At 40.4% G+C, this 14,034-nt stretch overlaps 2 protein-coding genes across 2 annotated transcripts in view; both read right to left on the minus strand.

Annotated features, from left to right (window-relative positions):
• Positions 1-1,994: 1,994 nt before the first annotated feature.
• Positions 1,995-7,960, minus strand: LOC104133141 (chymotrypsin-like elastase family member 2A). Its single transcript, XM_035901887.1, has 8 exons — positions 7,169-7,960; positions 6,527-6,615; positions 5,844-5,941; positions 4,701-4,829; positions 3,782-3,918; positions 2,928-3,073; positions 2,643-2,795; positions 1,995-2,074 (listed from the first exon to the last, which is right to left on the minus strand). Exons 1-8 carry the CDS (start codon positions 7,209-7,211, stop codon positions 2,057-2,059), a joined length of 813 nt encoding a protein of 270 aa, XP_035757780.1. The 5' UTR covers positions 7,212-7,960; the 3' UTR covers positions 1,995-2,056.
• Positions 7,961-10,045: 2,085 nt separating this feature from the next.
• KIAA2013 (KIAA2013 ortholog) overlaps positions 10,046-14,034 on the minus strand; it is a 4,414-nt gene continuing 425 nt past the window's right edge. Inside the window, exons 2-3 of the mRNA XM_035901915.1 lie at positions 12,530-13,383; positions 10,046-11,032 (exon numbers count right to left, since the gene is read on the minus strand). Coding sequence (XP_035757808.1) covers positions 10,994-11,032; positions 12,530-13,383 — 893 coding nt within the window. The 3' untranslated portion in view covers positions 10,046-10,993. The remainder of the gene's footprint in view (positions 11,033-12,529; positions 13,384-14,034) is intronic.

The following is a 14,034-nucleotide window of genomic DNA, read 5'->3' on the forward strand; positions in this document are numbered from 1 at the left end:
CATTTTATTTTAAAAGAAAAGCTGTAGTAAAGAGACTGTTTCAATGACACACTCAGAGCTGCAAAAACATATGAATGAAATTGTACAGTTTTTCTTTGAGTATTAAGACTGATAAAATAATTTGCGGTAGACTTCATTCTCTGTGGCACTTCTATCCAGATCTTAAAGAAGCCCATAAAAAGATGTGTTACTTATTTCAGTGATCACAAACTGGAACTGTTCAATTTTTTTAATCAAACTTTTAGAATTTGTTCTTAATAGGAATTTCCAGATGATTAATAATTTGTGTTGATATGTTCAAATGAGCTCAGATGTTTCCACAATACTGTCTAAATATTTTGAATGGAAAATTAATCAAACTTCAGTTTTATTTCAGTTTTCACAGAAGCATATACACATCCAATTTTTACTGTTTGAGCTTCATGATTACCTTCTCTGTCCTTCTCTTTCATGTTGCACATAATTGACATCCATGCTCCATACAGCAAAGTAACCTCTAACGATTTTCATTTTCAGAACTATTAACAATCATTTACAATTTTACATTAATGATACTCATAAAAACAACTCGGGGATATTCTGCTGAAGCTGGTGATTCCTGAATAACTGGGCAATCTGTATTTTCACTGACAAAGAACAAACCAGGGGACTGGGTTGCTGATCAGTCCATTCAGCTCAGTCCTTTTTTTTTTTTTTGTCTTTTTTCTGTTCCTCAACATAGTAGAGGTGATTGAAAAAAGTCTTCCTCAGATCCCCTGCTCTTTCAGATAGCTGAAATTACATTTTTAATAAAACAAATAAAGCCCCAATAATGCTATTTCTCAGCAGAGGCTGATACTGGGCAAAACGAGTTCCTGCTGGGCTCTTTGCAGCAGAATGGTGGTCAAAGTAGAAGAAAAGTAATAAAAGTACAGTCCCCAAAGATGCTAAACATCCATGTTTTATTTAATACAATTTATGTTTAATAATAGATATACTTATTTATTTTCAATCCAAAAGTAACAACTGCAAAATGTCTGACTGAAAGGAACCGCAAATCTAGAAAAACTTCTCTCTGAAGATGCATTTCTGTTCTCACAACGAACTTGCAATCTTTTCCTTAGTGTATCTGCTGCTTACCTTTGAGTCGCTTGTCCTTGGTTTTTAATCGGTTGTTTTACTTTTGAATCCAGCAAAATATGTGCCAGGAGGCAGAAGAAAAACACAACAAAAATCCACCTTGATTTTATACTGCCTACCTTTTATTACAACAAAAGAAATATAAATCGGGGCTTTAATGTAATACCAGGCTAAAAGCTGGTGATTCTGCTTGTGCTTTGCAAAAAATCCCCATTTGTGTCTGTGTGTCAGCCAACGGTGACAGTTCAGAGGTCTTCACCTGGCATCTGAACGACTTAAAAACGACCAACGGGGATGTGAAGGAGATAGGTCTGCGGAGACCCTGCCAGCAGCCACTGCAGGATTTTACCCTTCTTGCTAAGTCCCAAGATCACAGGGTGTTAAAAACCTCTCTGTAAAAGCATTTTGCAGCACTCCCACACTCACCTGCATGGACCTGCTTGCGCCCGTGCTGCCTTCCTGCTGGGCATTGCCACTGCTTGCTCTGGCGAGTCCCACTTGCAGACCTGGGGGTCCTGGCAGCTGCCTGCCTGCTGCCTTCAGCCCTGCCAGCGCCTCGCTTTCTCACCCCTTACCCCCCAGATTTGTTCCATGGCTCTCTACCTCTTCCTACTGCCCAGCCTCTTCACAGCAGGCTCACGTCTTCCCCTAGGTGAGGGTAGCAAGCTCCAGCCCAAGGCAGGGGAGAGGCTGTAAAAGGTCTCCAGCATTATCATGAAATACAGACTGCGGTCCTGACAATACCCAGGAAGAAGTGACAGGGACACGTGTTTTTCTTTAATCTTGCGAAAAATAGTGTTTATTGCAGTATGGCTAGGTATAATACTTGTGGTGTTAAAAGCATCATTTCCCAGCTCTTCATGACCGAAGGCATCATGATTATGACTTTATTCAGACTGTTTTCCTTCCTGGTGTCTATTATCCAGTTCTCTTTAGATTAGTTGGTTGCCATAACCTACAAAAATGTAAAACAAGTGAAAAATCAGATCATGAGACACAGGAATTTCTGAATAGTATATATTGCATCCAAGATGCAGAATTTAAATAACTGAAATAATTGGTTTTGCTTCTCAGTCACTTTTTAGATTAAAGCTTATATTAAATTTAAAAATAATTGATGTTCCAGACCTGAGCAGCATGCTCTGCCTTCCAGGATCAATTGCAACAATCAGTTACTGATGAATACAAATTTGAGTAATCAGCTCTGAAGTCATACCAGTAAAATCTTTATGACTATAAATATAGGTCTAGTATAAAGGGAGAATGCATTCCTAAACATTGAGACTTTTATTTAAAAGTGGAAATAATTTGGATAACTATTTAAGAAGAGGTTACTTTATTTTTGCTCCAGAGACTGCTTTTGTACTGGTAGGGGCTTGTCTACAGAGGTTACTTCTATGTGAAGTAGCATTTGAATCAAAGGTGATACAGCTCCCTGAGTAGGTGGCAGAAACATCAACTGGAGAGAAGCTCAGAAACAGCAAAGTGTCTGTGTTCTCTAGCAGCAATACCTAGAACCTTACCTGCTGGATCCAGCTATTGTAAGCAGAGACCCGAGTGAAGACGGAAGGCTTGTGATAATAATTGCAGCCCAGAGCAGAGCCGAAGCTGACGATACCATGCACTTCCCACCTGCCATCAGCAGCTTGGCAGTTCAGTGGGCCACCAGAGTCCCCCTGGGAGGAAAGGAGAATGCAGTTAATGGCAGTCATAGTGTCAATAGCTCCTCCTAGCTTTTTTTTAAGCTTTCCTTCCCATCAGACCTGTTTGTGTCTGAAGCCAAGCCCTGAGAGCTTCTCTGGACTTACGTTACAACTGGAGATGACTCCATCCCCACCAGCACAAACCATGGTGGGTTTCACTGTCTTTCCCCACCAGCTAGGCTCGGAACAAGTTTTATAATCCACCACCAGCAAAAGGCCTTGCTGCAGGTCATCTGGAAGGGCTCCGTTTGCTGGGAGGGAATAGAAACAAAGGAGTCATGGTACCAGCTGGTACTGAAGAAAAATCAAATCTGCATTGTTAAGTTTCTCCCAGGATCTGGGTACTATCCCTCCAGGTAAGAAATTTCATAGGGGCTGTATTAAAGGAGAAGCTGTATGATACATTTCTTAGCTCCATTCATTTATATATATATATTATATATAATATATATATAAAGGCCTTAACTTACTAATAATTTGTGATCCAGTTAAAAATGTCTTATTGTTAGAGAAATAAAGGGCTGCTCTTTATTCGGGAGTTTGCAATTTACTTATCGCTCTAGTAATTGCCTCTTGAGCTGAGCTGACACTTCTGCTGAAATCTCTGAGACTTTCTTTACATCTATTCCCTTAGGTCGTCTCTTCAGTTATTCAGTGGGGTATGTCAGGACTAGTAAATTCACTCGTCTGCACACTGTGTTAACATTTGTGTTACAATAGCTTCTAAAAGCTTAGTACATTGCCCTCTAGTGCATTACTAGCCCCATTACAAGCAAAATAAACAAAAGGCCGGGAAGAATCATACTGTGTAAGTGAAGTGGGCCCTGACAAACTACCTCACTACATTGAGGTTGAGGGGATCTTGAGCACCATCAACAGCTTTTTGCCAATCAGTCTCAAAGGAGAAGGCAGAACTGAAAGATTTTGTTCCACAGTGTTGCAAACATCCAAGTACTTACTCTGCAGTCTTCCCCATCCTGTCACATAGCAGGCCGTGTTGGATGGTAGGATGCTCTGTGCAGGGGGGAGGCAGGCCAGCTTAATGTGATCACTCAAGGTGACATGTTCAGTGAGTTTGATCAAAGCAATGTCATACCTGTGGTCACATGCACATATTTGAGGGTGGGGAAGAGAAAGGGAAGGGGTGAAGAGGTTTGCAAATAGATTAAGACACAGTAGCATGAATACTTAGCAGTTACACAGCGCTTGGCCTATTCAAAACAGATGCAAGGGAGGCAAGGAGGCCAGTACCTAAGCAATAAAGATTCCTCCACCCTCAAAACAGTGAGGAAATCCATGGACTGGAAGACTATTCCCTGCAGAACTGCTGGCAGCTTTCTGGAAACTGCCTTTTATAGGTTCTTTTCACCAAAACCAAGCATGTGTTAGTCCTAACTCCAAGGACCTAGAAACCGAGGGGATTTCTTTGCTAATGCCCTTAGCCTGCAGCAGAACATAGGAGTCCATCAGCAACAAAGATATTAATACCATTGTTTAGTAATACTCTGTGTTTATGCCATTTGTAGGAGGGCTTCAAAGAGTGTTGTATAAATTAATTCACTTCCTTCCACTGTACGGAAGAAATCATTGCATAGAACAGCTTCCCACCCAAGCATAAGCATGCAAAGCAGCATCTGAAAACACAATCAATAAGCAATTAATATTGAAAGTTTTTTATCCTCTGTCGCGGAGGAAAGTTGTAAACTGGAGACTCAACTCTCATCTATGAGCAAACATTCAGAAGTACCTCTGCAAGCTGTAACAGGAGGTTCTAAATGTTTATGCATATAGCTGCCACAACTCAGAGCAGGTGGGATTCAAGCAGTTTGATTTTTGCCCTGTATGTAATAACTGAAAAAATACTTGCCACCAACTTACCCATTTGCAACATTCTGTGGATCCCAGTTCTCATTGACAATGATTTTTTCTGGAGGAAGTGCAATCGAGCCTTCTTCCGCAGCTGCTAGGTTGTACTTTCCAAGGAAGACTCGATATGTCTTAGAAGAACTGGGCAAGAAAAGGACCGACACTCGGTTATGCAGCTGCTTGCTTGCTGCTTAGGCATCTGCATCTTTGCCACTTGAGACGTTCAGTAAGTATCCTTAAGACTGTAATCTCACATCACATGCATGATTTGTCTGGAACTGAACCAACGTCTGACTGATTTGCTAAGGACAAAGCATTGTGTGCTCGCCTTAATAATCATTTCATCTCCAAGCTGTCCTGTCAACTCCTGCTTAAGGCTTCATTAACAGACTCAAGATGCTTCCAATCTTTGCAGTATTCAGCTTGTATTCGTCGAGAAATTAAACAATTTGGGCTGCTTTTTGATGTTGATAAACAGCTTCACTGATAGCTATATAGATATAGATAGCTATATATATGATAGATATAATATATAGGATTTATAATAACATGCAGCCAATCCTTCTTATTTCATATTATGATATTTTTTACAACTTAGTGTTACAATAACCAAGAAATGCATGTACGTATTCAAGGTCATATGCTACCAAACCAAAATAGGGTTGTCTTTGTGGAAACAGTTTTGTTGATGAACGGGCATAGCTGTACCTGATCATTTCTGTGTTCTACTGCCCCAGAATGCGAAGAGCTTACTGAAAATGACTGGTATATTCAAAGCATTTGTGATTGTCTCTTCAGGGAGTGGATTGATTAGGTAATCTGTGGATCTCACTGCCACATATATTACAGAATCAAGCAACACATGTGAATTTTAATAGCAACTTGAAAACATAATGACGTTTGTAGTTATTTACAGAAAATAAAGAGTATATAATTCAAGTAATTCTATGACGGTTTTTTTCCCCCTCTACTTTTATTTTAAGAAAATGAAAAGGTGTCATTCTTCTTCTGACCTGTTAATTATAATCAAAAGATATGATGTGAAACTTGGAGTTTTTAACTGGGAAAGGGAGAATTGGCATTAGTACAGTTTTGCTTCACCTGTCTCTGGTCATGCACTGCTTCCTGGGTACAGACTTTAACTCTGTTATTTACCTGATGCAGTGTGCGGCTGTCATCACCCAGTTGGTTGCAATGAGGGTTCCTCCGCAGGTGTGACGCCATTTGCCCTTTGAATGGTACTGAAGGGAGGCCTAGGATCAACATATCAAGTAAGGCTTGGGTTTTGGCTTACTGATTTTTCATTGTTGCGCTTTCTTCCTGCACCTAGAACAGAACTTGCTGCTGGAAGATGGTGGGAGGCTTTTAAGCAATAAGTCTCCAACTCCTGGCCATAGAAGAGGTTTCGCTTTTTCCCTATTGTCCAAAAGCTTGATGGCTTGATTTTTTTTAATGTTGTTTCTTCCGAAGTCCTCTCTAAGCCTGGCCCAAATAGAGCATTTAATTTGCTTTAGAAATGTATTTTTTAACTCCATGTGCAATTATGCTCCAGTAGGCATTGTATGCTCTGCTGAATTTCAGTTGTCTTGCTTAAATATGAGATGGTGCCCAAGACTATGGAAAGAACATGAAAGCCTGCATAACCACCAAGAGGCGGCACATTCAGAGCTTTCTTAAAAAGATTGGAAACTTTGGGATTGATCAGAATGTAATATTCAAAACCTAAGACAAGACAGGCAAGATGCGTCATATAAAATGTAAGACCTGTTTTTGTTCAGCCCTATTGTGTGAGGGTAGCACAACCCTAATTGTTCTGGGGAAGGCACAAAATGACTTACCTGCCAGGGCCAGCTGTAAGGTCTTGCGTTTTCCCCTCCAACAACTCTAGACACAGCGGGAGGGTAGGCAGGGACCCCGCAGCCAAAGGCTGGAAGACATACAAAATAGGGTGTGTGTTTTAAAAGTGGGAGGTTTAAAGAAATGTCTGTAAGAGAGCGGGGGTTTTTTTTAAATATTGACTGTGTGTGTACAGAGCACTGCAAGGTACAAATATAGGCTGTGATTTAATGTGATACAACTGAAGACACAGCCATCAGTCAAAACCAGCCAATGTTATATAAAGCCTGCTTCATTTTTCAGTTTCATTTTTCTGACAGATAATCACATCAAGCTGGCTTAACCAAATTCTCATGTTTCAGCTGAAATGCAGCTCATAGCCAATGCAACAATTTGATGTGGATTAACTGTATTCCCATGTATTCAAGCTAAGTAAAATAGGCTGAGAGCAGTAATGCTAATCAAACCCCTGTAATAAGAACAGAATAGCACAGCATCTAGTTACTGTTTTGAGAGCTTTTTTAACTGCCTATGCTGTACCTGTTTCTGCTTTGTTGCAGAATGTCTAATTTCCCTAAAAAAAGGAACGTTGCCGTTAGATTTTAATTTTTCTTTTAAAACTAATGCTGAAATTGGGTACGTACCTGCAGCTGCCAGAGTCAACACAGCAAAGAGGATTCCAAGCATGATGCCGGTCAGCAGTATGCTGCAGGCTCTGCTTTGCAAGCCATTTTATATGTTATTGCTTATCTCTGGGACACATGACTCAAAATGCAGTGCTATTCTGATACCAATGGAAAACTTGTGTAATTGTGGGATAATTTTTCATATGCACAACTGCCTAAAAAACCCAGTTTAGATGGACCTTGGATCCCAGCTATATAACTTGGTTAAAAAAAAAATTCCAACTGAGTTGCGTATTGCCTGTAGCAGCTGTTTGCTTTCCCATTGCCTTGAAAGTTCATCACAAAGGTGTTATCAGAGGGAAAATGTTAAATTAATTATTCTAACACTTGATGGTATGTCAGCGGTGACCCTGTCGGATATAATCAGACAGTGAGAGATTCAGACATGTCAGCAGGGTTGAATTAGACAGTCTCTGGAGGCCCTCTTCCAACCTTAATTATTGTATGATTCTATGACTGATTGAAATTTTATTTTGTTCTGGTTTGTTTTGTGACTGGTGGCAACTACCACTTTGTACTGATTGAAAACTTGTATCTTCTTTTCTAGTTCAAGTTGCATGTGTTCTAGCATGCCATACTTCTTCAGTAAAACAAACTGTAATCACTTTGAAGTGGAGGATGTTTCAAGCAATGCAAACAACCAGCTGTCCATGATGATGGAGAAACACTGGTGTAACACGGTGAGCCAGACTTCATTTCTTTCCTATTTACCTTTAATTGTTAGATCAGTAGCACATCCCTGGAAGAGAACAGGGTTCCTGTAGCATTGCAAATGAGCATTTTTACACCCCAAATCAGCATGCTGGCGTGTGGTATAATGCAGTGTGAGCTTGTTAATGAAAAAGGGTAAAACATTTTCACCAATAGGACAAACCAGGCAGACGTTTAGACCACTACAGAGCTGCTGCCACAAAAGAAAGTGTCCTAATTCATTACTGGACATTTGAGATCAATGACTTGACATCAACACTTGCCCTTGTGTGTCTTTCTTTTTTTTTTGTTCTACTATGGGAATTTTCCATCCTCTGCCACGTTTCCATCCACCTGAAAAACTGCTACTGGTTATTTAAAAAGCAAACATCTCTATCCCATAAGCCAGGTCCTGCATAGGGAGCAAACTTACTAGAATGGAAACAAATATCATAATGCCAGTTTTGTAACCAGAGTTGCATTGTACATACAGACGAAACTAAAGGTTTCAGAAAAGCTGAAATAAACCTGTTGTCTAATGTCAGTAATAACAAGCAGCAAAATCCCCGATTTTCATAGCTTCCATTCAACAGTAGGTACTGATTTGGACAAAAAACGCCTGGAGCACACATGTGGAAGGCGGAAATACATAATGCTTTGCTGTTTTGTCTGCTTCTCAAGAATGTATTATCCTACCCAAACAATAGCACTTGAGAAAGCTGCATTCTGAATTTCTGTTCTGGCATCTTGTATTTATTATCTCACAAAAGCATACATTGGGATTAACTGAGTGCAGAATTGAGGTTCAAAATTTTTTTTTCATTAACTAGTTGGCTCTCTTCTTCATGTCTGAATTTACAAGCTAAACAACATACTACACATCTCAGTTTAACTTCCATGCCACTATCATTTTCATTAACATCAACTAGAAATGAAGTATAAAGTTTTGATGTTTAGTTACTGTTTTAACTTTCCCATTTGATGGGTCTGCTTGTCAACATGGAATTTTGTTCAGTTTTGTAAGCATTTCTGCAATCATTTCATAAATAACCTTCTGCTATCTTGCAGACTGCAGAGGAACCCTTTTTTTTTTTAAAGGAATTCTGAAACAGTTTTTCTATTATATGGAGGAAGGCTCATAAGAATCATAATATTTTTAATGTAAAAACACTCTCAAGGTTTTGCTTTTTTTTTTGTTTTGTTCCACTCCTGCTTTCTGTTAATGATGGCTTATCCATCTTTTCTAGGTCTAGTCTAAATAGGCCGACGGATCTTCCTTGGACTCTGTGGGCATCATACTGTTGGCAGTTCTGCAAGTGAACATCAAAAGGCTCAGCCTCCAGCTGATACCACGGTGGCTTGGAAACAGCTCCCTAGAAGCTCTTACCGTCTTTGTGCCAGATGTTTCACAGAAACTAAGCAGCTCACGGAACTTCAGTGAGAAAGAACAGGAACTTCTGGTATGTTCTGTTCAAGTGTAACAGCCAATATCTCTTTGAATACACAATGTACTTAGTGTACAATTTATAACGTACTCCATTGCTTCACTATCTTTGGTCTGTTCCCTTGCAGGGCAGTAACTATGCTAGACCAATTAATAAGTGGAATGGTCAGCAGCTAAGTAACAGACACTGAAATCTACTTTTCTGAGGGAGGTTTTCCATCTGAAACTAGACAGCAACCTATTTAAAAATTCAAAGTTAAATCCTGCCCTAGCTTTTCATTGGGAGCAAATATACCAAATTCATTACTTGCTGGATTGCCATTAAATCTGCTACTTGATTGTTTCCTGGGTTCGTTTCTGTGTGTTCTTAAAACTAAAGCTTGGCCTGCATGCCTTAAGATAGAACAACGTTACACAGAGGCAGGGAAATGGAGATTAGAACCACCCTGTGTGTTTCAGTCTCTTATTGTGCCTTCCAAATTGTCTGTTCCCAGCTTAGACCCATGTATGTATTATTTTCCACACTGTATTTCCTTTTAATCCAAGCACTTTTGTAGTCAATACTGACCACAGATGTAACAGAGCTCTGCTTGTTTTAACTGGGTAGGGAGCAAGGGGAGGAGAGAACACAGACCAAAAAAAAAAAAAAAAAGAAAAAACCACCACACTTTGGTGATCAGATAAGACTGAAAGAGATTTATTTAGAAACAACAGCTTTGGTATTTTAAAACCAAACAACCTTTAAATCACTAGAAAGTGGGATGTCTCCCCCCACGGCCAAAACAAATCAATGCACTGCTTAGAATAGGAAACCTGCAGATCAGCATTTCCAAGTTTAAATCCAGAAAAAAATGTCATTAAATTGGTTTTGTACTCCACAATCACAAAGGCTGAAAAACCTGTTGCCAGCACTGATGTCTACAGTTCAGTTGACTGACTTGTTACTGAAGTGGAGGCAAAATTATTAACATCCTCCCCCCAAGCAATAAATTAAAAAAGGTATACCAGAAAGGAGGTGACACTCAAGTTTTCTAGTTAACTCTCTGAAGGGAACCATCATTCTTATCTTCCTGTAATGTTAAAAAACAAATCAAAATATCAAAGGACTTTGTATATCTTCAAGTACTTCCACCAAGTGGATTACTCTTAGGGAACTGAACAGCTTACAAGGAAAAAGAAACATCTGTTAGAGAAGCTTCTGGGATAAACTCTTGAATAACCACACCTTCCAAGTCTCAGATTCCTCTCGTTAACAAGGCACAAAAGGATTGTTGCTTTCAAAAGGTCCTTGTTCTCAGCTGCAAAATTATCAGATGTCTTGTGCAAATGGAGGCTGAAAGCAGGACTAAGTTCACTTGGACGCTGGGATGTTCCCATTCAATTAATGAAACAGGGTGTTATTTCAACACCATTAATCTTGCTTACTGCTACAGAGATTTTGAGCTCCAGCTGGCTTCCACTTCATCCCTGTTTCTGGAATCAAGTTCTGCATCATCTTCATTTTAAGTAGATCCAATTAAGATGAGGCAACAGACTTGTTTGCTGAATATTGCAATATTGCAAGGCTTTTTGCAGTGTCAAGAAGGAAGAGGTGTTATATCAGCCCTGGAGTGTAGCTGTGAAGCTTCCCGGCATTTCAGAGAATAGTGTCAGGGACAGTTACCTGCAGTAATGGTTAACAAGTCATTCTGTAAAAGGCAGAAGGCAAGTCTTGTAGATGACAAAGGCAACCAGACAGGCAGTAGTGAAAAAAGGACATAATTTTATGATTGCAAGGACACGTTTCAGGATGCATGTCAGGGTGCAGCTGTATACACAATAATTGAAACTACTTCCTGACTGCTTCCTCCTTTTGCACTAAGGTTTTGATCATGATCACTTAACTGCAGTTGTCTTTGATATACATACCTATTCTACTTCTTCGTAGGTTAGTTCGTCTAGCCACAAGCATCTCCCACTCTTTCTTTCAAGGGATGACAGGTACACAGACCTGCCTGGGATCAGGCATTATCTCCAGTGCTCAACGTGACAAAACCAGTGAGCTGAGAGGGAAATTGCCAACTGCCTTTAAACACCCCTTACATACTGTCAAGTGTAGTCCAGTACCTTCTGTCCAGCCTTAGCTATCCAAAACTGAATTCGCTTTTGTAATTTGGAAAAACAGGGCAATCTAAAGCTAGAACTTTTCCTCTGACAGCTCTATTTAACTATGTTCTTCTTCATTTCCTTTTTTTTTTTTTTTTTTTTTTAAACACAAGCTACATTTAACCCTGTTCAGCCCTCAGGAGGGATGCCTCTGAACCATATGGCTAGCTCACACATCACATCCAGTCTTGTCTTTCATTTCCACTCCTTATCAACACACAATCATAAAGCATCAGTACTAAGAACAGAAATCACCATCTATTGTCTATTCTGTGCTAAGCTTTTATTAGCAACTAAGTTTTCTAAGGCAACTCAAAACAAGAATTTCAAATCCTTTACACCAAAGTGAGATGCAGTGGAGCTTGAAGTCAGAACCTCCAACTCACAGTAAAAAGCACTCAGTACTTCCCTTAACAGAGCTATGTATTTTGTCTGAATGGGAGAAACACTAGCTCAGCACTTTCCCAAAATGGTGGTGGTAAATGTGGTTTGATGGAGAACTGCACAGTGTCTATAGATCTACGAACATTTACCAGTAGTCCCAACAAGTCAGCACCTTGACCTAAGAATACTGGCTTGCATTTGTGTGATTTTTGTATGACACATCACACATCCAAACCAGGTGGACAAGTGTGCACATCTCCCACACAGTAGTAAAGTATAACAGCTCTCTCACAAGTAGTCCGGTATCGCATAACAAGAAACATCATCTCATGACACAGCTGTAACTGTTGGTTTAAAAACAAGCAATGTCCTACACCAATGTGGGGAAAAAGGACAGAAGAGCTGTGTCTGCCTTGGTCTACAGCCTTACAAGTGTTTAAGGCCAGATGATGGATTTATCTTTTCTAATGTTCATGAGCCCTACCGCTCCAATCCCTGCCCTAATCCTACTTCTTGCAAGAAGAGGTCACAGATCGCTCGTTGCAAGAGAGACTGGAAATCCTCACGGTCCAAGACAGAACCTCCCTAGGCACAGCTGACAGAAAATAGGGTTGACAACACTGAGTGGACAGCAGCCAAAAGCAGCAGCCTTATACCTTACTCCTGAAGAGTGGCTTGGCTCCTGGCCCGCAATATTCGTTGTAGATGAGTTTGAACAGAAACAAGTGAAACAGTGTGATTAAGGAGGCCACGCTGAACCAGAACAGGAAGGGTAAGCCTGGGTATTGCTTGGCCATGTGTTCCTCATGAGCCAGAATAGCTTTTAAATGAAGTGTGTGTCTCAGGTCCTGCAAGTGGATCAAATCTGTTGATATATAAAGCAATGGTGTGATGGGTTGAGTCACCATGACAGGAAACGTATGTCCTCGTGCCTCCGAGGTCAGCTCCACAGGCTCATTCATACAGCCTGCCTCACATGCGTATAGTCTAACTGGCTTGTCTTGGAATTTCACAGACACATGCAAGAAGGGCTTTCCTTCAGCATCCAACAGAACAGCTAGATTAATCAAGTCCTTATTGTAATGGATCCCACGTAAGGAATAGCTGTTATGAAGTACATCAGGGTCAGCCTGAAACTGAAGATGGTTTTCTGTGAACTGCAGACCCCCAAAACTAAGCACCATTCCCTGCATAAGTCCATGGACTCCAGCTGCCACAAGACCCTTGCATCCTCGTTTCTGGAGAGTCAGCTTCCACAGGTCAGACAGCTGCAAGATCTGGGCGACACTGGTCAGCTTTGCTGGCCACAGGTTCTCTGCATGCATGGTCGCGTGGCCACTGAAGCAGTGGTCAGCATAGTTCAAGCTGGCTTCCATTTTTTCTCTGTCCTCACCACTAATGAGCGGATCTAGCAGAGGAGCTGGCATGCTTGACAGCACGTAGTAGAGGGTCATGTTAACAGTCTCACTGGATGGTGTATGCGAATCTGTGATCTTTCTCATTTCAACCCCTGTGATAAAAGAAAACAACCAACGGTCAGAGGATCACATGTGGATAAGACATTAACTAGGAGAAAAAAAAAAGATCAAATGTGCATGTTGTCGTTCAACATGCAGATGTTCTTTATAACATCTAAGAAACCTTTGCCTATGAAACACCAAAGTGAAATGTTTCCTTGTATCTTCTTAGATGCTCTCTGTGCTACTCAGAGTTTGAATGCCAAGCTCCCATTAAAGGCAAAGCTAGTTTGATACACAGATACCTTATGGAGCTGTCACCATGACTCCGCAAGAATGGTCTGTCAGAGGAACATCTGTCTTTTTACTAGCTAGAAAACAGCAAGTTCTGCATTACTTGGGCAGCTACTCTTCTATGCAAGGCCATTAAAATCTTAAGAAAAAGGATCTTGTAGGACAGTCCTTTACTCTCATGAAGAAATCTGTCCTTTATACTGTCACTAGAGGTCAAGTCTATTTCCAACTTGGAGATGGCATGCTGGGCAAATCAGTAAAGTTCCTGAAGACACGAAAGCCAGCACCTCCAGACTTATGATTAGAAATGTTCTTCTATAATTTCCTTTATGCAGTAAGGAACTCTACTTTTGTAAAGTACGCTGGGTTCCAAATCAGGAACACTCTTTTATTATTTCACAACATGCCTT

The sequence above is a fragment of the Egretta garzetta genome, unplaced genomic scaffold, assembly GCF_000687185.1.
Source record: "Egretta garzetta isolate BGI_Z169 unplaced genomic scaffold, ASM68718v1 scaffold69, whole genome shotgun sequence".
Classification (NCBI taxonomy): Eukaryota; Metazoa; Chordata; class Aves; order Pelecaniformes; family Ardeidae; genus Egretta; species Egretta garzetta.